Source organism: Haliotis rufescens, unplaced genomic scaffold (assembly GCF_023055435.1).
Source record: "Haliotis rufescens isolate VD_foot unplaced genomic scaffold, xgHalRufe1.0.p SCAF_28, whole genome shotgun sequence".
Classification (NCBI taxonomy): Eukaryota; Metazoa; Mollusca; class Gastropoda; order Lepetellida; family Haliotidae; genus Haliotis; species Haliotis rufescens.
Genome location: NW_025963979.1, coordinates 5,835,337 through 5,860,449, shown reverse-complemented (window position 1 = coordinate 5,860,449; position 25,113 = coordinate 5,835,337). Strand labels below are relative to the sequence as shown.

At 39.7% G+C, this 25,113-nt stretch overlaps 1 protein-coding gene across 1 annotated transcript in view; it reads right to left on the bottom strand.

Moving 5' to 3' along the window:
• The window catches only part of LOC124140502 (DNA ligase 1-like), a 98,950-nt gene that overhangs the window by 20,211 nt on the left and 53,626 nt on the right, over nt 1–25,113 (bottom strand). Inside the window, exons 9-18 of the mRNA XM_048402689.1 lie at nt 24,211–24,312; nt 23,215–23,271; nt 19,337–19,509; nt 17,863–17,927; nt 8,025–8,126; nt 7,619–7,787; nt 4,418–4,517; nt 1,835–1,920; nt 951–1,066; nt 338–544 (exon numbers count right to left, since the gene is read on the bottom strand). Of these exons, the coding sequence (XP_048258646.1) occupies nt 338–544; nt 951–1,066; nt 1,835–1,920; nt 4,418–4,517; nt 7,619–7,787; nt 8,025–8,126; nt 17,863–17,927; nt 19,337–19,509; nt 23,215–23,271; nt 24,211–24,312 (1,177 nt within the window). The remainder of the gene's footprint in view (nt 1–337; nt 545–950; nt 1,067–1,834; nt 1,921–4,417; nt 4,518–7,618; nt 7,788–8,024; nt 8,127–17,862; nt 17,928–19,336; nt 19,510–23,214; nt 23,272–24,210; nt 24,313–25,113) is intronic.

The following is a 25,113-nucleotide window of genomic DNA, read 5'->3' as shown; positions in this document are numbered from 1 at the left end:
GATTGTACACAGTTGTTTATTGATACCATCCGTATTATATTTTCAAAAACCATTGCCTGAGAACCAATTTTTTTATTTTTTAAAGCCTAAAGCTGAGAAGTATTGAAGAAATATTAGGTTGCACTTTTCAAAAATAGGTTGCACTGGTGCATGATATATTCACTCTAACTACACACGCTCACTTGTATGGACAGGATAAAGTATCTGCGATTCAAAACCCTTTCTGTCAGCAGCATTGTATCCAGCAGAGAGGCATCCCAAATCTTGATATCAACATATTGATTTTCAAAGTAATGTCTGCCAATAACAACACGAATGGGATTATTGATAGCCCTACCTTTCTCTTCCTGGTACTGAGAACCTGGAAGGGTAGGATCTGCTTCTTCTCAGGGTCCCATGCTACAGCCTCCGTGTCGATGACACACGACTTGACCTCTTCCGTAACGGCATTTGGCATCCGCTTGATGATGTCCGGGTATTTGGAGGTATTGTCTTCGGAGTTTCGGCTGTAGATGTGGATCTTGCCGTTCTCCAGGAGATGGATCTGGGAAAAGGGAACAAGAATGTTGAATATCACTCATTTGTCTCATTGCTCTCCAAATACTGGTGACATTGAGTTTCTTACCGAACAGGCAGATACTGCTAAACAAATTGTCATTTTTCTCTTTTCTGAGAATCATTGTCTGCAATACATAACTGTTGACACGGATTGGAAAATTGAAACAGCCCCCTCGAAAGCTGCTGCACAATTCATGTAAGTAATATGCATCATGTACCAACATACATCATCAGCGCCTTGTGGTTTCTCAAGCTGCTGGACAACATCAAGTTTCCAGTAAACAACAGATTTCTATTCCTCAGAAATTGCTGCTAAAAGACAAAGTCCACTTGTGGTAAGCCAGTTATTGACCGAATTTTGTTGGATACAACGTATGCTATAATTGTCTCACCTGCGCCCTCTCCCCATCGTACTTGTATTCACAGGTAAATTCCATGTTTTCAAATCGGCGTAGCACCTCGCTCACACCCTTCGTTGGGTGCGCCAACATTGGTTTCAAGGGAATACCTGCAACATACCAAATCTCATGAGCCTGATTGCAGAACATGTTGATAAAAAAGCATTTTCAACAATTCAACCCATGTACTTATCACTTAGATAATAAAATCACTTGAATCCTATTTCAGCAATATCCACCAACACTTGGCCTCCCCTATGTTAGAAATCAAACCGGGTCTTTAGCATACCAAACAAACACTTCAACCACTATGCTACCAAAAAGCAAGAGTTGGTGTGTGAATATTTCAGCCATATCATATTGTTAATACTGCAGTCGGCTGACATTCAGGTTCGGACCAGGAAAACCAGTCACGTGACTGAGTGAGTTAAAATGTAAAGTTACATTGGTAATATTTCAGCCATATCATGACAACCAGTCACTTGAAAGATGAAGATGAAGATGCAGAGGGAGCTGCTGAGTGACTGAGTGAGTAGGAGGTAACGCTGATTTGAACAATATTCCAGTTAAATGACGGCGTGTGAGTGAGTTGGGTTCAACGCCACTTTTAACGTAATTCCAGTTCTATCAAGGCGAGTCAGCTTAATGTGGGAGGAAAGCCCAAAATGATGCAGGTCTTGGACATTTACTACTTTGGTGAAATCCACAAGCATGGGAAGGTACTGACAAAGCTAGAAAAAAAATCAGGGTGAACCAGGATTAGAACTACAATCATAGGTACTGGTGCACTTAAGGGATACAACTCTGCACAGCAAATTGTGGCGTCCTAGATGACTGGGCCATCCATGCCCCCAAGAGGGAGCTGAGGGTCGTCCTACCTGGTGTCAGCTTGCAGTGTTTGGGCAGCTCCTCCAGGCCCTCCTTCAGCAGCACGGGGATAATGGTGTCATAGTTGGGCAGCTCGCTGCAACAGTGAGTGCAAGTGAGTGAGTAACAGAGTCAGTGAGAGACGGGGTAACCCCACCTTGAGGAGTGTTGTGGAGAAGTGACACGGAGATTAGTTTACTACACCCATCCACACCAAGATTCTGATTCTTCAGAAATATTAATTCAAACCCATGACCAGTTGACTTAACGCAGACATCAGATTAGGGCGGAGCTTCTTCCACTGGGCCCTATGTAGCCCCTGCCAAGTACACACAATCAAATAAATTATTACAGAAAACATGTCACGCCAATTTGAGTCATTTATTCATCAACAGACTGACCAGATGCAGTTTAAATAGGCATGTATTGATCACTGCATTTCTTCTAATGGCCAAAGGGAAGTAACTATGAAAACGGGTTGGGTGAAATAAAACTGTCCTACACAAAAGGAGTAGCCTGTTATCTTAAAGAAAAAATATTTTTGGACTTTGTGAAAGAATCCAAGGATCTGTTGACATGAAATAAGATATCACCTTACACATGTGTGTTCACATCAGAAATTGTATTTCACTTCACAGGCAAAACATACTGTGATGAGTTACTCCCCTTTGACCAGTGTGAATGTAACTGCATTCACATTTAGGAATTGTCCATTTTCTTTTGAAAATAAGCTTCAAACCAAGACTGTGGAACAGTAGGCAGATCTTGACTTTCACCGCACAGGTGCTGTCAGATGCTCATGATTAGTGGAAGGGTACTGATTTTGGTTAGATCACATAAGTGCTTCACGCACTGTACCCACATGGGGAGTCAAACCAGGGCCTTCAGCATGACAAGCAAACACTCTAACCACGAGGCTACCGCTCGCACCCAAGTGCTTGAGTGAATGTTGTTTAATACTGCAGCGACAGCAATATTCCAGCTATATTACAGGTGAGTAATGATACACATCACCAAGGCCCAATCAGGTCACTGCATCTCACCCCGCAATCCTCCTTAATCAGCTCTAATGACCAGCACAGGGAGCAGGTCATTCCTTGACTCCCTGTGGTGTGTGCACTAGTTACAGCTGCCAGTGGTTTCCACACAATTCTATAGTGTCCTGACAAGCCATATACCATCAACTGGTGTCCTGTCAAGTCATACCCAACCAATAGGTGTCTTACAAAGGCACACCCATCCAATAGGTGTCCTGGCAAGTAATGCACTACCAATAGGTGTCTTACAAAGTCACACCCATCCAATAGGTGTCCTGGCAAGTCATACACTACCAATAGGTGTCCTGGCAAGTCATACACTACCAATAGGTGGCCTGACAAGTCATACACTACCAATAGGTGTCCTGGCAAGTAATGCACTACCAATAGGTTTCGTGGCAAGTCATACACTACCAATAGCTGTCCTGGCAAGTCATACACCACCAATACGTGTCCTGTCAAGTCATACCCAACCAATAGATGTCTTACAATGTCACACCCATCCAATAGGTGTCTTGCCAAGTCATAAACTACCAACAGGTGGCCTAGCTAGTCATATCCTACCAATAAGTGGCCTGCCAAGTCATATCCTACCAATAGGTGGCCTGCCAAGTCATATGCTACCAATAGGTGTCCTGGAATGTCATATCCTACCAATATGTGTCCTGTTAAGTCATACACTACCAATAGGTGTCCTTGAAAATCATATCCTATCAATAGGTGTCCTGGAAAGTCATACACTACCAATAGTTTCCCTTGAAGGTCATATCCTACCAATAGGTGGCCTGCCAAGCCATATCCTACCAATAGGTGTCCTCGTAAGTCATACACTACCAATAGTTTCCCTTGAAGGTCATATCCTACCAATAGGTGGCCTGCCAAGCCATATCCTACCAATAGGTGTCCTCGTAAGTCATACACTACCAATAGGTGGCCTGGCAAATGATATCCTACCAATAGGTGGCCTGGAATGTCATATCCTACCAATAGTTGTCCTAGAATGTCATATCCTACCAATAGGTGGCCTGGAATGTCATATCCTACCAATAGGTGGCCTGGAATGTCATATCCTACCAATAGGTGGCCTGGAATGTATTATCCTACCAAAAGGAAGTTCTGGAAAGTCATATGCTACCAATAGGTGGCCTGGAATGTCATATCCTACCAATAGGTTGCCTGGAATGTCATATCCTACCAATAGGAAGTTCTGGAATGTCATATCCTACCAATAGGAAGTTCTGGAATGTCATATCCTACCAATAGGAAGTTCTGGAAAGTCATATGCTACCAATAGGTGGCCTGGAATGTCATATCCTACCAATAGGTGGTCTGGAAAGTCATATGCTACCAATAGGTGGCCTGGAATGTCATATCCTACCAATGGGTGGCCTGGAAAATCATATGCTACCAATAGGTGGCCTGGAATGTCATATCCTACCAATAGGTGGCCTGGAAAATCATATCCTACCAATAGGTGGCCTGGAATGTCACACCTACCAATAGGTGTCCTGGCAAGTCATACACTACCAATAGGTGGCCTGGAAAGTCATATCCTACCAATAGGTCGTCTTGATCACAAGTGCTGCCTCATCCAGTTTCTTCTTGAGAGCATCAGCAGCTATGCCTTTCCCAGCATCCACTATCTCCGGGGGGTACTCTGTGGACACAGATATAGCTTACAGCTGGGTTTTTTGGGGTACCAAGTGGTCATACTGGTGAAAATATCAACATTGTCAGATCACACAATGAGATAAACATGTCATTTGATAAGACTAGACACATTTCCTTCATCAAAAGCAGGGGAACAAATAATAAGGGTTGAAGCAGGTCAGACCAGAGACCATATAATAGAGGGACGTCCCTCCCCAACAGTTTATCATAAACCATCAGCGCTACGGTCTGGCATGTAACTGATACACCCCGACACCCTGCTGTTAACCTCTCTGTACCGCTGCAGATGCGCAATAGATGCGCAGACATTCACGACTGACCATTCTGGTAACCACGTAAACAATATTATATAATATCCGGGGTAAGAGCTAATTCCCTTAGCCGAGATTTCTCCGACTACGACCAGCGACAATCCAATAAAAGGACGTCTCTTAGCAGATTAAAAAGATTTTTTTATGATATCTCTCATAAGCACATGTCAATTGCCTGTAAATTATTTGCTGAACATGTGTGTCTTCCGGGACATTTATTTCAATTTACATTCGCCACAGCCATGGACGACTTCATTCACTTGGACGATTTCGTCTTGGACCTAGATATGCCACTTGAAGAATTCCCTCTCTTCGACCAGGGGTTGGTTTCGGTTGACTCTTGGTCTAAATAGAATGACAGTGATGTTACCGCTACCAAGCCGTTGGTAAATACCTCCCAAAAAGATTCACTCAAAGAAAAAAATAGGAAATGAAATTATGACGTCTGTCCACAAGCGTAAGTTTTCGAGGGCGTATGAAGAAAAAGCCGTTCCGATATCAAAAGTATTTTATAACGTATTCTATTTGTTTTAAAAATCAGTTAATATATCTCATTTTATGCTGCAATTGATAACTATTATAAATAAACAAATATACTAAATCTACTACGAACGCCACAGAAAACTACGATCCGGTAAATTGCACAGGAACTCAGGAAGTGTAAATAAAACTCATCCAGAAACAGGGAAGACACTTGTAACATATCACCATATTCCCGATGTTCACAAAATATATCTCCATATTAACTTCATATCTTATAATAAGTCCAGACTAGATTTACTTGCAAAAATGCATGATCACCGACTGGTGTAAATGCTTTACTATTAGCCAGAAAAAAAATGACGCCATATTAATGTTTTTATTTCATGTAAATTCGCTACTATTTTATAATGCTAATAGTTCTAATGAATTAGAAATACACATTAAACTACGAGCGTTGTTAAATGAATTTTCGATGTGTCCGACAATGGGCTTCGAAAGAATCAAAAGTTATTGGTTAATGCCAGTTTGGGGCTAGCAGTGATAATGGGGTTTGCTGGAGCGAGGTAAGTTTTTTTTCAAAGGGAGGCTACTGTTAAATTCCAAATATTCCGATATTACCCGATTAGATTGATATTTCAGCATACAAATAATTAGGTATTTCAGGTATAACAATATAGCTTCAACGAGCATGGGACCAGATATGTACTAGTATATCGTAAACTGTAGTAACGTTTGTTGTTTTCAAAATTCAATAGATCATCTATATATTTTTCTGAATGACACCTTCGACCTTGTTGTCTGGAACTTCTCTCCCGACGACTGCGGATATAATCCTTCTTCTTTCTTGGCATTTACAAAGCAAATTAAAATTTGATTATACAAATATTTCATGTAACGGATTTTTATTTTTGTATGATGTTTTCATTGTTGTGTAAATACACAAAGTAAGTAGTACCTTCATCATATTTACATTATTATGATTGGGTTTAGGCCAATATCATTTTGCTCATAATCAATATTTACACGGCATAAAATAAATAATTGATTAAATGTAGCCATGATTTATACAGACAAAATCTACGGGAAGATAACAAATATGTAGTATTGTAGTATGTAGTATATGCGCGATATGTGATAAGGCCTAACTGAAACAAAGTTAAACTTACGAAGAAATGGCGAAAGCAATGGTAAAAAAAATACGCGTTTTACAAAAACAATTCTAATATCATACAATAAAAGTCACTTTGTAGAATGTTTCAAAGGATATATGCGGATGATAATCACAGACAAAATGCATGTTATGTCGTCTGCTATATGGTAATTTAACTTAAAATATGTGACGTAAAATATGGCCTTGCACCAAAAATCATACCAAAAAAACTACCGATCGTATCTAAATAACGTTGGTACCAAGCCGTAGGGGAAATCATGATGAATGTAAAACTATTAAATTCAGGACCGATAATAGGAACACATTCGTCTGAAATCATGCGAAAATTAAGAGTTGTGGTGTAATTTTTTCGGGAAAATTCAGATTTAGTCCCATTTCTGGAGTCAAAATCTGAAATTTCGGATCCACCCTAAATTTGTTAATGGCACTAAGCCAATTTTTAACATATCTCCTTTTTATACACCTAGGTAACCAAGGACTTTCATTGCGAATTAGAGCCCGTTATTGAAAATCAAAATCTGCACTTTTGCCGATTTTACATGTGCGCCATTTTGTTCTCTCGGACAAAGACAAAGCGTGATCACAGTCATCAAATACAGTGACAACGACATGCTTTAGGGCACCAACAAATCTCAGTTGTAATGTTAACAATGTTAAGAAATATATGAGTGTAATTATGTATTGTGAAATATATCTTTTGCATGGGAAAAAAAGGCAACAACGATGACTGCAGTGAACGCGTTTCTGCTCGCTTCCGGACAGGCTGCGCAGTACAAGCCGTAGCACTGATGGTTTCGCGCATAGGCTAGAGGGCTGTCCCTCTATTATATGGTCTCTGGTCAGACATTTCTCATTAATCAACTTGTTACAACTTTGTGATAATTCATTTATATATTTTCACACACCACATGGTTCCCAAAACCAAATGCAACAGCAGTCACATTTTGACAAAATCTTTCCAAAAAATTTTATTACAAAATTATAACTTATAATCATATTATTACGCAAGAATAACAGATTGGCACATACTTCGTTTCACGTTAGTACCAGTTAGTAAACAAGTAGTCAGCCTTGACAACATTTAGAAACTCCTGGCTTTCAACTCCAATAACCTTCACCTACCTTGCCCTGGGGGTGTGAGGAAGACAGCATTCCCTAGTGCTGTAAGTACTGATTGCTCTGCTAAGCCGATTCGCAACTTGCCTCCCAGCGATCGGATTAAGTATCGAGCCTCTGACTGTCGGCAGGCGACAAATAATCCTTTAATCATCTCCACCTTCTTGGTCATCACCTGAAGACATATGAAGACACTGATTTTAGAAAATAATTGATAATTTGTTTTCTTAAAAGATAATTTTTCTTTAAAAAAGTCAAAGAAATAAAGTCACAACATATGACTTATTTCTTGCTAGTTACAGAGGAAGGAACAGCTATGAATGTATTGTCATGCAAACTGTTATATTGGTTTCCCCTGTGGAATTAAGGGTTTTTTTCCAAGATAAAAGCATAACACGTCTATACAACTTACTGAGTGTCCAGTCATATTGGCAATATCCTTGAGTTTGGTAAACACTGACATCACAGTAAGTTTAGGTGGTGCAAACATCATCCGCTGGGTACTTCGGCTGCTCTGCAAGACAGAAAACAACCAAATCTTTAAGTTTCCAAGTTATTCTGGAAAGTGTCAAGGCACTGAAGATTACATGGATTCATTATGAGCTACAACTTCTATGTGGTGACATTAACATAGGAGAAGTGTGGCTGAGGGTCATACATGTCTTTCATATCAATCAGTGAGTGAGTGAGTTGGGTTTAACCCCCTTTTAACAGTATTCCAGTAATATCACGGTGTGTCAGCTTAATGTGGGAGGAAAGCCCGAAGTGATGCAGGTCTCAGACGTTTACCACTTCGGTGAAACCCACGAGCAAAGGTATGGTGATGACAAACCTAGAAATATAATTGGGGCGAACCGGGATTCGAACCCACAATCATAGGTTTCTGGCGTGCCCAAGGGACGCAACTCTGCATAGCAAATCGCGGCGCCTTAGACGACTTGGCCACCTGTGCCCCCTCATATCAATCAGCTCTGTTATGCAGTATGTTTTGAGTTAGGAGAACAAGCTATCAGTCCCGTGAAGGTTATGGGTTAGAACTGTCTTCAGCAACAACCATGCTTGTCGTCAGAGGCGATTGGGTGGTCAGACTTGCTGACCTAGTTGATGTATGTCATTGAGAAATGTAATAATGTGCAACAAATAAATCTATCAATGATTACAATTTGTAAATTGGGATTTCTTGAGTGCTGAAGAGTCAAGTTAGCTATCTATTCTAAAAAAAACACAGCAGCTAAGACGCCCTATATGTACTGAGTTTATAGCTAAACGACCTCCAATACAAATTCACAATTTTGAAGGACAAAAATCAATAAAATAATGATACCAATAAAGTATGTGATGAAACAGGACACTGCAGTCTGTGCACTGAGCTAGAGAACAATTAGTACCAGCAGCAACATCCCTGACAGTTGGTGTAAAGGTCTTCAGTTCTGAGATTTATCAAGGATTTCACAGGAAACATTAGTCAGCATCTCTTGATAAATAGGTTTGTTAACTTCCCAAGTTTGATTGAAACCTTCCTGATATTATAAACTAGTATTACATAAGCAATGTGTGTCAGATTGCCAAAGGGCCTCCGTCACTGATCCTAGACAGACAAGGAGATAAAGTCATCAATAGCCCAGCCCTTTTAACATGTACATACAAACTCAAAACATATGTGATATATTTTATACATGTATACCAAATAAGGTTCATCATAGTTAGGGAGTGAGTTGGGTTTAATGCCACTTTGAACAGTATTGCAGTTATATGTCAGGTTGATTTGGGAGGAAGCCGAAGTGATGCAGTTTTTAGATGTTAACCACTTTGATGATGCGGACAATCAAGAAACATAATCAGGGGGAATTGGGATTCGAACCCACAATCATAGGTTTCTGGCTTGCCCAAGGGACGCAACTCTGCACCATGAATTGCGGCACCTTAGACGACTAGGCCAGCCGTGCCCCAGTGTACCAGGCGAAACCTTCACCGGCCAGCTCTTACCTGGGGAAGGTTTGGCCCAGGCCAGTTCATCCTAAAGCTTGTGAGTAACCAAAGGATTCTTTACCTGCTTTCAATACCCTCCAAACACGTGAACTGGTAATGGTACTTTTCAGTAGACAGAGCTTTCATTTGATAGAAATGTTTCACATATTTTCACAACTCTAATAATTCCATAACAAATTAGCAAAAATAAATGATGTCAGATGTCATGGAATTTGTGGAGAAATTATCTTCCACAACAATTTTTTTTTTAAAATCTCAGAAAACATTATCGTTCACAAACTCCATTATTTCTGAATCATATTTCACAATCTCTATTACTCATGTACTGATTTAGGTACTTGTTATAGATTTTATAACTTTCACTGTTCATACATCCTGTCACTTCTTGCCAGGTTCCATTGTTCATACATCCTGTCACTTCTTTCTAGGTTTCATTGTTCATACATCCTGTCACTTCTTTCTAGGTTTCATTGTTCATACATCCTGTCACTTCTTTCTAGGTTTCCTTGTTCATACATCCTGTCACTTCTTTCTAGGTTTCATTGTTCATACATCCTGTCACATCTTTCTAAGTTTCATTGTTCATACATCCTGTCACTTCTTGCCAGGTTTCATTGTTCATACATCCTGTCACTTCTTTCTAGGTTTCATTGTTCATTCATCCTGTCACTTCTTTCTAGGTTTCATTGTTCATACATCCTGTCACTTCTTTCTAGGTTTCATTGTTCATTCATCCTGTCACTTCTTTCTAGGTTTCATTGTTCATACATCCTGTCACTTCTTTCTAAGTTTCATTGTTCATACATCCTGTCACTTCTTGCCAGGTTTCATTGTTCATACATCCTGTCACTTCTTTCTAGGTTTCATTGTTCATACATCCTGTCACTTCTTGCCAGGTTTCATTGTTCATACATCCTGTCACTCCTTTCTAGGTTTCATTGTTCATACATCCTGTCACTTCTTTCTAGGTTTCATTGTTCATACATCCTGTCACTTCTTGCCAGGTTTCATTGTTCATACATCCTGTCACTTCTTTCTAGGTTTCATTGTTCATACATCCTGTCACTTCTTTCTAGGTTTCATTGTTCATACATCCTGTCACTTCTTTCTAGGTTTCATTGTTCATACATCCTGTCGCTTCTTTCTAAGTTTCATTGTTCATACATCCTGTTACTTCTTTCTAGGTTTCATTGTTCATACATCCTGTCACTTCTTGCCAGGTTTCATTGTTCATACATCCTGTCACTTCTTTCTAAGTTTCATTGTTCATACATCCTGTTACTTCTTTCTAGGTTTCATTGTTCATACATCCTGTCACTTCTTGCCAGGTTTCATTGTTCATACATCCTGTCACTTCTTTCTAGGTTTCATTGTTCATACATCCTGTCACTTCTTTCTAGGTTTCATTGTTCATACATCCTGTCACTTCTTGCCAGGTTTCATTGTTCATACATCCTGTCACTTCTTTCTAGGTTTCATTGTTCGTACATCCTGTCACTTCTTGCCAGGTTTCATTGTTCATACATCCTGTCACTTCTTTCTAGGTTTCATCGTTCATACATCCTGTCACTTCTTTCTAGGTTTCATTGTTCATACATCCTGTCACTTCTTGCCAGGTTTCATTGTTCATACATCCTGTCACTTCTTGCCAGGTTTCATTGTTCATACATCCTGTCACTTCTTTCTAGTGTTTCATTGTTCATACATCCTGTCACTTCTGTGCTAGCTTAATGTGGGAGGAAAGCCCTAAGTGATGCAGGTCTTAGATACAATACCACTTTGGTAAACCCATGTGCATCTGTGATCATAGGCTTCTTACACGCCTAACGGAAAACAACTGTTAACAGCGAATCGTGGCAATTTAGACAACATTGCCTTCTGTGGCTGTAAATAATCTGTACCCGATTGGGCCCAGCAAACAGGTGGTTGATAAAATGAGCAACATCACATGCAGTCGGCTTCAAAGACATGCAATCAACCAAGTCAGTGAGTCTGATCGCCAATCTCATTGTCTCTTACAATAAGCAACAGAGTGCCAACCTGGGTCTCCACAGGCGTGGCAAACAATATAACTATACTGAACAAAAAAAGTTAGGGATTATGAATTTTTTTCAGTATATTATTCTGAAATCACTACAAAATATATCCCACAAAATATTCATGATCCCTAACTTATTTTGTTCAGTATAGTTATATTGTTTGCCACGCCTGTTCAGTATATATACACATTGCTGTCAAAGCCCAGTTCTGACCAGTTCATTTAAGCATCCTTGTGTTGTGGAGGGAGATAACAAGAGGGCACCAAGCAGATGCATCAAATATCAAGTAGATTCAAGTAGCAGTTCTTTAGTTTCGTATAACATGAGCATTCTCTGAACACTTTCTTCTCCGACAATGCCAGGCAGAGATAGGAAAAATGTGGATTATCTATTGCTCCCCTGTGAGATAGTTAGACTGATGGTTGGGAGAGATCTGCACACAATGCTGGAGAACATCTCCTCAATCACATACAGTGTCCTCGTGGTCAGTCTTATCTCACTCAATGCCAAGCAGATATACTACTTGAACATTTCGCTTACAGATGCTCTTTGAGAGCAAATAAAAATATTCTCGAGTTAATACAGTCAAGTCTTGTTAACCCAACACTCATTAATCCGACAATCGGCTTTATCCGACACTAAAGATGGGAACCGATCAGTGCTATTTAGACCCGATAATCCGACAGTCTCGCACTGCAACTCCGACACACCTAATTTGCAATGAATTACCAAAATCACTCATTAATATTGCAAAAATATAGTAGAAATTCTAAATATATTTCATACAAACATTAAACAGGTCGTTAAAGGGAAAAAACTTAAAATAAACCAAAAATGTAACATGTTTGTGAATAATAGGCACATATCCTCTGTAAGACATATATATGGACAAACATGACAAACTTGAGGAACGTGCAGAATAGGGGCTTAACACCAAAAGCCATCGTGGAGGTATGAGTACAACACAAAGGAAGGATGCCTCTTGTTATGCCACTGCGAAGACGTGGGCAGCAGAGAGCAAGTGTGGCAGGAGGAGGCTTGGAGACAACCCCTATCTGTGACGGCCTGTGATGTCAGTAATGCCAGAAATAATCCAGAGATTCCATCATATGATGATATCCGACTTGCGAAAAACTGAGTGTCACATTGCCAGTTCAGAAGGGATTTCCCGTGAGAGAGTACATGCCATTATCACAGAAACTTTGGCAATGAAGAAAGTATCCTCTTGTCGGGTTCCAAAGCTTCTGACACCTGATTAAAACGCACCAGGCACCAAATGTCTCATAATAATCAAGCTGTTGAAACTAACCCCGAAAGGTTCTTGCAACGAATTGTGACTATGGACAAAACCTGGGTTCACCGCTTCCATCCTGAATCCAAACAACTGAAACAGTGGAAGAATTTGACAAAGAAGGCAGAGACTGCCCATCAGCTGGAAAGGTTATGGCCTCCATATTCTGTGATCCTGATGGTGTCAACATGGTGGACAATCGTCGAAATTGCCAGACAATAAAAGGCTCATATTATGCTGCACTTTTTACGGGATAAAATAAAGATTAAGAAACGTGGGAAGCTGTGAAAAGGTTTTCTCTTCCATCAAGACAATGCTCCTATGCACAGACATTCATTGTCATCACAACAATCCATGAGTGTGGCCTTGAATTCCTCAGGGACCCACCTTATTCTCCTGATCTGTCCCCAAACATGAAGAACGCTCCAGCAGGAACCCATTTTGACTTGAACAATGACGGCCTAGCAACTGTGTAGAACTTCTTGGACAGCCAAAATAAGGACTTCAAAAGGACAAAATCCCTCCAACATCATTGGATAAAGTGTATTAACGTGGAAAGGGATTATGTTGAAAAATAAATCCTGTCTTTAGGTCAACTCTTTCTATGTGAAGCTAAGCATTGATTAATCAACCCTGGTACTTATAACTGAACTGAGTGGGTGAGTTCAATCTTAACGATGTTAATGTGAGAGTACAAATGTTGCCCCTCTAATTTGGTCGGTGGAATCAATATACCAGAACTATGGTTCATGTACAACAATATACCTGGGAAAGATATTCTAAGATCAGCTCACCGTTCCAGAACTGTTTTCCTGAAGCACATATGTGCCCCCACATTATCTGCCCACTCAAGTCTCCCTCCACATCTCACAATATAACAGTGTGAGTGAGTTGGGTTGAATGCCACTTTTAACAGTATTCCAGTTACATCACGGCGTGTCAGCTTAATGTGGGAGGAAAGCCCAAAGTGATGCAGTCTCAGACGTTTACCAGTTCTGTGAACCCACGAGCACGGGAATGGTGCTGACAAACCTAAAAACATAATCGGGGCGAACTGGGATTCGAACCCACAATCATAGGTTTCTGGCGTGCCCAAGGGACGCAACTCTGCACAGCGAATCGCGACTCCTTAGAAGATTGGCCCACCCGTGCCCCCCACAATATAACAGTATTCCTGAAACACACATATGTACTCCTACATTGCCCCCTCAATGCTCAACCAAAATCCCATAATATAGCGTAAATGATTCTATATTCCCTTGGCTTAAAATAAATCTGCGATCTTAATTTCGTACGAACAGTCTCAAGTTCGATGCAGAGAAAACAGTCGTTTCATTGCTATAATATGGTTTATTTTCTTCCAGAATTCAACATGAATATCTTCTTTGGACTTTCAAAATAAACTCATTGTCCATGACAACAACACCTCGTGATAGTACGGCAGATTGAGAATAACAAACAGCAAGTGCAAAGTTATTGAGTTCTTGTTTAGAAATACTGATATATTTTCTCGGCCTTGCATCGTTTATTATTTAAGTTTTGGCTTGATCCACAACATCCCCTCCACCATCAACATTATCATTAATCATGGCAACACCTCCATTACTCCTCCTAAATAATTATATTTTACTCACATGTTCTGTTTACTTTTCTTGATCTGTGGATGACTATTTGCAATTGTCGTAAACAGTCATTTATCTTTTCTCACCTTTGAATTAGTGAGGTTTTTTTCTATATCTAATTCATGACCTATGTCGTAAGTAACTGTCATAGCTGCTCTTACATTTGTTCTGATGTATGAGGACTAAATGTCCTTCACTTGGTCAAATTCTACAAATTTTTATTCACCTAAAATATTCATACCTGGTAGTAATTCATCGCTCACATTACATCACGGTCCTAAAGTACTCACGGAAATGAAAAAAAACTGTTTTTTTCGATCTCAGATTTTAAATAAATGCAGTTAATATACAAAATATATAAATATTCAAACAACTCAATTAGTAATAATTGGGCCTTAGCACAAATACAGCGTATCAAAGGTTTTTATGTCTTTTTACATGTAAAAGTGTGTAAAAATATGAACAAAACAGACTATTGTGAAACTGAGCATAACCAGGTTATAGTAGATCAAGGTGAATGTCCATGACCTATGACACCTTGACGACAGGTGAAAACAGGTGCTTGAAACCCACGTGCATGTGATTTGTCAGTGGTTAGTGATTTGTGAGTGGCATTGTGGGATAGTGAATCATCGTCAAAATATCAGAACGTAAAAGTAACATATTCCCTTCTCAAACAACAACTTACATGTCATTATTATTATGTACATAAACATAGCTGGTTTTTTTATTGTTGTTTTTCAACCTTTTTCCAGGCTAATTTGCATAATGCCTATAGCCTGTTTCTGCCATGTCAATTTGGAATTAGTTTTGTTTTTGAATGTTGAAAGTGCCTACAAATTACCTCCTGTAAAGTACATTTTGTATTTAGAACTGAGATAAAACTAGCAAATCCAGACTAGTACTTTTCCAGTTGTTTTGTTATTTCGTATTTACATCAACGTAATGCTTTGTGTCGATTATTAAATCCAGCAAAACAGTTTGTTTTCATTTCCATGTGTACTTTAACTGACCATGGATCATAATCAGGGTGACTGCAGGAATAAGTCCTACAGTTAGCAGATCCTGGCAACTAAGGGAAATAACTCTGCACATCAAGCTTTGGTGCAGACAGGCCACCTTACTATTGCAAACTGTTACACCATCAGAATGTACCATCTAATTTTGCTACATATTATACATGACCTATCCAGTTGTTTTGATCGATCTTTGTTGTTTAACACCACTGTGTTCTCTAAATAACTGACTCGGGAGCAGACAATCCAGTGATTGATGTTATGAGCAATGATCCACGATGTTTGAGAACAATGACACGCTTTCCACCAAGTCCACCATTCTCTCTCTCTCTGCCACCAGATTCTGTATATATTATGTATTTAGTGGAGGGGGAGGAGAGAAAAGAAAGACATGGGCTGGATTCCCCACATGGGTACAATGTGTGAAGCCCATTTCCGGTGTCCCCAGCCGTGATCTTGATGGAATATTGAAAAGCAACGTAAAACCATATTCAGTCACTCTTGTATTTGGTGGGGTAAAAACTGCCTATGTAATGTTATTTAAATCTGAAACTGGTGGGTTAAAAGTAATCTAGTTCACAGACTCCATGCAGTACAGGTTGTAAGGAACAAGATGGCACAGTAAATTCACATCAATGAACGAGAGATGGTTGTAAAACATTCATAGATTGTATTGGATTCTTTGTCACTTTGCATGGGGAAATTGCATTGCAATTTTCTGCAACTTTAAAATTTAACATTTCCAGGGGCCAAAATGGGTTCTTATTCATCCTCGTCCTTTCTGAATTCTGAATAATGTCCTTTCAAACTATTTTTCTAACTTCAGTCATCTGGAAGGCACAGTGAAAACTGATAGCGTTTCACTGTATTATTTCCAAATCTAATTTAAATTTCTAAGAAGATCCTGAAGCCTATTTAGCCGATGTGAGGAACAATCAATAACACATTCTTATAATAGAGCCATGAAGAAACATGACACACTGAAAACAATCTCCAGAGTGCCATATAGACATAGATCCTCAGCAGCATCAACGTAGCCATTATATATACATATACTACTTTCCTACAGGTTCATATACATGAAGGAATAGCTTTAGAACCAAAGGACAGTAATTCTAACATTAACATCACATATGTGGATTCCCCAGACATTGTTGATTTTAATGTTGTCTCAAAAGCTGCGGAAGCAGGCATTTGCAGGTGGAAATATGCAGTTGTTTTTGTTTGTAAGAGTTTCTATATATTTCTTAAAGACATGAAAACTGTCTGCTTACAATCAAGATTGTCTGCCAACCACCATAAGTCTAGACACTTCTGACACAGCAGAAGTGCACAGCACACAACACTACATCAACCCAGGCCTTCTGATTAAATAGAAATCACACCTTTGGGACGCTGGTGTTGTCTTGCGGCCATGATTAATGATGGTCTATTGGTGTGGGCTACTGTGAATGCAGGCAGTGCATAGCCACTTGGCATCAATAACTAGCCCCATTAATAATTACCATACAGAAGAAGGCTTCCAAAACACTGTTTCCACTAATGGGCTTTTCTTACTGTTTTGTTGTAAGGAAGCATCCACTTGATTTCTTGTGTGAGTGGGTGTGCGTGTGCGTGTGCGTGTGCGCATGCGTGCGTGTGTGGAGGATTAAGGAAACTTTTAAATGAACAATTTGTTCAGATATATGCCCAAATTGTGTCTGTTTTTTTGGCTATGATAGTTAGTTTGGTGGAAAATGCCCACGTCAAATTTTTGTGTGTTTATGGTGAGAATGAATATACTGTTTTATGGTGTTCAGTAAATAAAGTTTGTTGGATACAGCTGAGAAAAAAATCCATACAAATCAAATGTATGTTCCCTAACTGTATAAATATTCCCCTAGTATACTATACAAGTCTAAACAAAGGTTGCAGTTTTAAAGAAGATCAGTATGGTTGACTAAATGTTATAGCTAGTTCAAGCATACATGATGTTGTGTTGTATTTTGTAAATGTCAAGATACAACTTGGATTGCTTACAACCAGCTGTAGTCCAGCCATCTAACTGGGCCTGTGAATGATTGGGCCTTGATAACCTGTGGCCAGCTTCCCGAGGCAAGGGAGTTAACTGACTGTCCAGTTTCCACCCTTGCTGAACTAGGCTGGAATTATGGAATTATATTTTTGGCTGGACTAATGAGTCTATGCATAGTCGAATCAAAATTGCGTAACAAATTTGACAGCCGGCTCGATAACATTGTTTTCCACTCTGACAACACACACAGGAGATACAAACAGCGACATAATGTCCTACCTCAGCCACCAACCCGAGATCTCCCTTTTCTTGTGCATCTGTTTTTATTTTATCTACACTGCGACCTGAAAGTTGACAAATAGAAATCAGTTAGAAAAACAACCAGGTGCTCACTCAACAAAACAAGAACAAGATTGATGAGTTGGTTATTGCAATTCCCGAGAGCAAGAAGTCATGGTTAGGAAGATGAACATACAGTTTGATATACAATATCATTGATTTACCACTAAAGTCAGTCTAAGCAGGAGGTCTGTCAGGTATCACTAGGTGTCCTGAGAAATATTTTGACATTTGTGGTAAAATAAATTTGAATTCTCATAACAGTGCGCCAGGTAAAATATTAAATAAAAACCCAAATTTAATGAATTTGGTTGTCTGTTACTCAAGTGAGCGATACTTCCTTGATAGTCGTCCTGTATCCAATAGATAGGTTTCTTGTCAATGGCTGATATACTCCTTTTGATCTTAGGACAACTTGTTTGGGAGTATATTGCCCATGTATACAAAATGGAGTGGATAATCAAGTTTACTATGCTCTCTTTCTTCACTGTCAAAGCACAAAGAGTCTTAAGTATTAATTAAAAAAAGGCATTTTTATTGCTGCAATTAGTGTTATGGAATCAGGTGAAATGTTGCCTTGAACGGGATTTTCAGTAGAGGTATAACAATACCGTGATTTTTTTTCTTTTTGCAGATCGAGTCACAACCCTGTATCATTTGTTTGTAAATTTCAGAGATTAAAGATGGGATAAATGTTTGTACATCAATATAACTTGTAATGTAATACATAGAATGTATCGTTATACAGGGATTGTAAATCTATGTATCGTGGACCTCGTATCAGGATACGATACAGTATCGCTGTATCATTACACAACTAACTTTCAGTTAATGACGGTCGGTTAATGATGATACTTGAATCACAATGCAATACTCATTTTCTGCTGTATTTGCTTAAAATTAAAGTTTGTTACACACATGATGAATCAACTTGGGATCAGTATTATTGTATGATACAAAAAGATGGAGACTGTGTTGTGTGACAGATGGTAGGTTAATGCTATGTTACTGCAAATCTTTGCTAATTGTTCTTTTTGAAAAAATCTATACAGTACTAAATTATGAATCAATAGGCAGGCGCATCACATATCGAATCAGCAGCTGTAAATTTGTGATGCACCGATGAAGCGTGACAAACCTGCTGTATATGCATACGTGTTTGTTTGTTGTTGATATGACAACAGTCAGTAAATAATGGAGTCTTCACCAGACAGTACAGTGACTGACATCATGAGCATCGATCTATGCAATTTAGATACGATGGCAAGCATCAACCAAGTCACTCATCCTAACCACCTTAATCCCGTTAGTTGCCTCTTACGACAAGTATGGGTTGCTGAAGACCAATCATAACTGCTGATCTTCACAGGTCATATGCACATGCAAGTTGTGTGCAGGACATGAGTGTAGCTACCTGTAGCTTGAGCAATGGCCTTCATGAGCACTGTCTCCCCGATGCCCAGCTCTAGGCCGGCATAGGCCGGGGCCAGCTTGTTGAGACAGAGGTACACACACTGGAGCAGATCACCTGGAGACAGTGCGATCACTGATCGGAAGAAGTTGCAGAGGATCTCAATCATTTTTAGCCTGCGTGAGAAAAAGAAAACACATAATGAATCTTGTCTTCATTTGGTCGGCTGAAAACTATTCTGATGTTTGTACATATATCGTTTGAGAACAGCTTCATGCATACAGATTTTTAACCTAGCCACATAGGGACAGATATTACAGCTGTGTTCGGATACTCATGATAATTGTCCTGAAGAGTTCCTCAAAAATTATCTGATACACAAAACCGTATTTCCCCAATAAGAGCAAGGGCCTCAGCATACTTTAGACCTGGCCATAATCACAAACTCGCTGCTGTAAGTGGCCCAGTCCTCATTCTTCTCAAAAGTGGAAAAAACATCATTATGTGTAGCTCAACAGGCCCTTAATAGAGGCCCAAAAAACCTTACCACAAGACAAGGCCCAACATAGTGGCCCAGCTGATAATTCTCAAACCTTACCCCTCTACAAGGCCCTAAAGAGGCCAAATCTTAAAGTAGGACAAGGTTTTGTTGGCTGAGGTCACTCAAACTTTGTCTGCAAGTTCAAATTTGATTATGTTTATCAATCTAACAGCCAGCGATTGCTGTAAGTTAACAGAGAAAAAGTCGGAGAAAATGCACAGTCCCCTTTAACAGTGGAAATATAGTATGTAGGCCCCAATGCGTAGTCTCTAATCTTGAGCCAAATGTGTAATTCCTGACCAAAATGTATGATCCTGTTGTTATATGAACGTCATGCACAAGTTGATTGCATGTCGACACTGACGTTTATCACGGGATGCTCCTCTTCTCAGTTGGGTGGTTCTGCATTGTTTCCCCTTACTGTCATACCCTTGGGTGCCCTTACTTTCCTGTATAGGGACAGTTTAACCCTAAACCTTGGCATGGGGACATTTATAGAAAATATTAACTACATCATTCTGTCAGCTGTGGGCCTGCCCTGGTTTGATCTTCCATAGACACGACATCTGCCACAAAGTCCATAGACACGACATCTGCCACAAAGTCCATAGACACGACATCTGCCACAAAGTCCATAGACCGAGTTTTCCATGTGTTAATTATAGACATACATTATTAAAAAGAAAAATGAAACTTTGAAAAGTGAAGACTAGAAACCAAACTAATTCAGATAATGTATCTGACAATTTACGCTTGGTAAGAAAAGTCATACAAAGTACCATCTATTCCAGGAATAGATTCTCAAGAATTAAAGGAGCTTAAAGAATCACTTTCAAAGCAAACGATAGGAGAAGCAAGACCATTCTTTTTTTCCTTCTTCCTTACTTGTGATACCTTAACATCAAGAACTATTTAAAGAATGGAATCAGTCTGATGCGAGTGAAAGTGAACACTGCTGCTGGTCGTCTGTTGTGGGTTTGATGAGGAAACCTATCAACATCACATACCTGTATCACATAACATTTCCACAGTATTTCATTTCCCAAGTTCCATTCTTTTTTATGCTACATCCTGTTCAGTGTCAGTGCATGTAACGAGTGTCTAATATATCGCCATAACAAACCTCCACTTCTAGCTGCAGGTAACATTTCTAAAGAATGACATATTATTTAAAAGAAAGAAAGGAAAATTCTCTTAGGTGTAAGACCACATTTGTAATTTGTTGTACACTGTAGTCAGCTCTTACAACAAGCTTGAGGTCTTGGGGACCTATTTGTTGTACATTTTAATTAGCTCTTACAACAAGCTTGAGGTCTTGGGGACCTATTTGTTGTACATTTTAGTCAGCTCTTACAACAAGCTTGAGGTCTTGGGGACCTATTTGTTGTACATTTTAGTCAGCTGTTACAACAAGCTTGAGGTCATGGGGACCTGTTTGTTGTACATTTTAGTCAGCTCTTACAACATGCTTGAGGTCTTGGGGACCTACTTGTACATTTTAGTCAGCTCTTACAACATGCTTGAGGTCTTTGTGACCTTCTTGTACATTTTAGTCAGCTCTTACAACAAGCTTGAGGTCTTGGGGACCTATTTGTTGTACATTTTAGTCAGCTGTTACAACAAGCTTGAGGTCATGGGGACCTGTTTGTTGTACATTTTAGTCAGCTCTTACAACATGCTTGAGGTCTTGGGGACCCACTTGTACATTTTAGTCAGCTCTTACAACATGCTTGAGGTCTTTGTGACCTTCTTGTACATTTTAGTCAGCTCTCACAAGCTTGAGGTCTTGGGGTCTTGGGGTCTTGGGGACCTATTTGTTGTACATTTTAGTCAGCTCTTACAACATGCTTGAGGTCTTTGTGACCTACTTGTACATTTTAGTCAGCTCTCACAAGCTTGATGTCTTGGGGTCATGGTGACCTATTTGTTGTACATTATAGTCAGCTCTTACAACATCCTTGAGGTCTTTGTGACCTACTTGTACATTTTAGTCAGCTCTTACAACATGCTTGAGGTCTTTGTGACCTTCTTGTACATTTTAGTCAGCTCTCACAAGCTTGATGTCTTGGGGTCTTGGGGTCTTGGGGTCTTGGGGTCTTGGTGACCTACTTGTTGTACATTTTAGTCAGCTCTTACAACAAGCTTGAGGTCTTGGGGACCTATTTGTACATTTTAGTCAGCTCCTACAACATGCTTGAGGTCTTGGGGACCTACTTCTACATTTTAGTCAGCTCTCACAAGCTTGAGGTCTTGGGGTCTTGGTGACCTATTTGTTGTACAATTTAGTCAGCTCTTACAACAAGCTTGAGGTCTTGGTGACCTACTTGTACATTTTAGTCAGCTCTCACAAGCTTGAGGTCTTGGTGTCTTGGTGTCTTGGTGACCTATTTGTTGTACATTTTAGTCAGCTCTTACAACAAGCTTGAGGTCTTGGGGACCTACTTGTACATTTTAGTCAGCTCCTACAACAAGCTTGAGGTCTTGGGGACCTACTTGTACATTTTAGTCAGCTCCTACAACAAGCTTGAGGTCTTGGTGACCTACTTGTACATTTTAGTCAGCTCTCACAAGCTTGATGTCTTGGGGTCTTGGGGTCTTGGGGTCTCTCGGTCTTGGTGACCTATTTGTTGTACATTTTAGTCAGCTCTTACAACAAGCTTGAGGTCTTGGGGACCTACTTGTACATTTTAGTCAGCTCCTACAACAAGCTTGAGGTCTTGGGGACCTACTTGTACATTTTAGTCAGCTCCTACAACAAGCTTGAGGTCTTGGTGACCTACTTGTACATTTTAGTCAGCTCTCACAAGCTTGATGTCTTGGGGTCTTGGGGTCTCTCGGTCTTGGTGACCTATTTGTTGTACATTTTAGTCAGCTCTTACAACAAGCTTGAGGTCTTGGGGACCTGTTTGTTGTACATTTTAGTCAGCGCTCACAAGCTTGAGGGCTTGGGGTCTTGGGGTCTTGGTGACCTATTTGTTGTACATTTTAGTCAGCTCTTACAACAAGCTTGAGGTCTTGGGGTCTTGGGGTCTTGATGACCTATTTGTTGTACATTTTAGTCAGCTATTACAACAAGCTCAATGTCTTGGGGACCTGTTTGTTGTACATTTTAGTCAGCTATTACAACAAGCTTGAGGTCTTGGGGACTTATTTGTTGTACATTTTAGTCAGCTCTTACAACAAGCTTGGGGTCTTGGGGAATTATTTGTTGTACACTGTAGTCAGCTCTTACAAGAAGTATGAGGTCTAGGGGAATTATTTGTTTGTTGTACATTTTAGTCAGCTTTTATTTGTTTGTTATCCAAAAAATGTTTCTAAGACTTGGCTTCACTATACTCACCTAGCAGATGTATCCTCGATGGCCTCAAATGTTTTTGAAAGTGCCAGATATGGAACTCTGCAAAAGACCATTTAACTTTAAAGATAAAACAACTTTGTGAACAATAAAGTACAAGCCAGCCAAACTAGTGAGTGGTAGTATATTCAACAATATCGGGATGAAAAAGACAGCTATGTGATAAATCACAGAGAACAATGAAAACGAAGCGTGGTTTCTCAATAAAACATTGTTCTATCATGACGTCATTCATTTAAACATGTGCTCGCAGCAAGATGGCGTCATAAATTGGACAATGTTAATTTTTTAGGGAAGTGTCTTGTGAGTTGTTCCCTCAGATGAATGCAATGACTGAACGATCACATTCAAAAGTGGGAGAGATATGACAATCGAATTGGGAGAATTTCACATAAGAAATAAACGACAAAGGGTTGTTTATCGTACAATAAAACACTACACAGAAAATAAACCACCTGGGGCCGCGCTCCTTGTGAAAGCTGCATCGCTCATGGTTTATGCTCCCTGCAGTGTTTTATTGTACGACAAGCAACTCCTAATCGTCATTTATTTCTTCAATAATGATCACAAACAAGTACTGTAACTGAGCCAGTGATTGGGCAAGGTTATGCTACTCATAGCCATATTCAAGCAATATCATTGTTGGGGATACCAGAAACAGACTTCAGAGACACTGTACCCATGTGGGGGAACACAACGGGATTTGCAACACAACGACCCAACACTTTAACCACAAGGCTACCCTATCGCCCTATAACCTTTGTGAGATAGGGTCTTAGCTCAGTTGCCAATGCAAGGGAACATTTGGCACATGCCTGAAGCAATCCGAATCATGCTGAACATGTCACAGACATCTTTGATCGAGTAAAGATATGTGTTATCATGTTCCAACACTGCAGACATTGTTCCTGAGACAAATCTTAATCTGGATGATAGATACCAATCAATTGATCATACCAAGATTGCAGTTGTGATGCTTACTTTTCCTTGTGCTTCCAGCATGCGTCATCAACAGGATGGTACTTGGACTTCGAGGGGTGATACTCTCCATCCGAGGATTTCTTGCCGCTACTTGGAGATGGGCTGAAAACAAAACGTACTTCCAGAATCTACAGACACCCTTCAATATTTTACTTCTAGCAAAATCCATGTTTTAAATCTTATCAGAATTCTGTGAGAAGATTTAGAGACACTATTGCTGGGATTTTCCATGCAAAATTTCAGCTTCAGATGACGTCAGTAACCTAAAAGATTATGACGGTGGTGGTGAGCTAACAACAAAAAGTACTTTTAGCTGTTCCCTATTCCTGTTGAGCTAACACCAAAAAGTACTTCTGTTCCCCTATTCCAGGTGAGCTAACAACTAAAAGTACTTCTGTTCCCCTATTCCAGGTGAGCTAACACCAAAAAGTACTTCTGTTCCCCTACTCCAGGTGAGCTAACAACAAAAAGTACTTCTGTTCCTATATTCCAGGTGAGCTAAAAAGTAATCAGAAAAGCAGCTTTCCCTTTTAAGCACTTTCTTTCTTTGAGGTATTAACAAAGTCAAAGGAATATTTCTAGGCTGAGCCTTTGTTCCCCAAATTCAAACACTTTCCAAGGGCCAATCTGATTGTAAAGGACTTTTCAAGATCTATGAAAATCTACTTATTGATTGTGTAAAAAAAATTCAGATGCTGAAAACCTTCATTCTATTCCCAGGCTGTTGTCATGGTCTGCTGGTGAACCCATGTAAAGTGCAGTCAAACATGAAATCTCCAGACTTCCCAGACACTATTCACAATGTGGAAAAATGGCGTTTCACAACACGTTAATCTTCTTAAACACTACCTGACACAAAAATCTTCTATATTGATAACATAAATAACCAGGAAAAATCAAAGC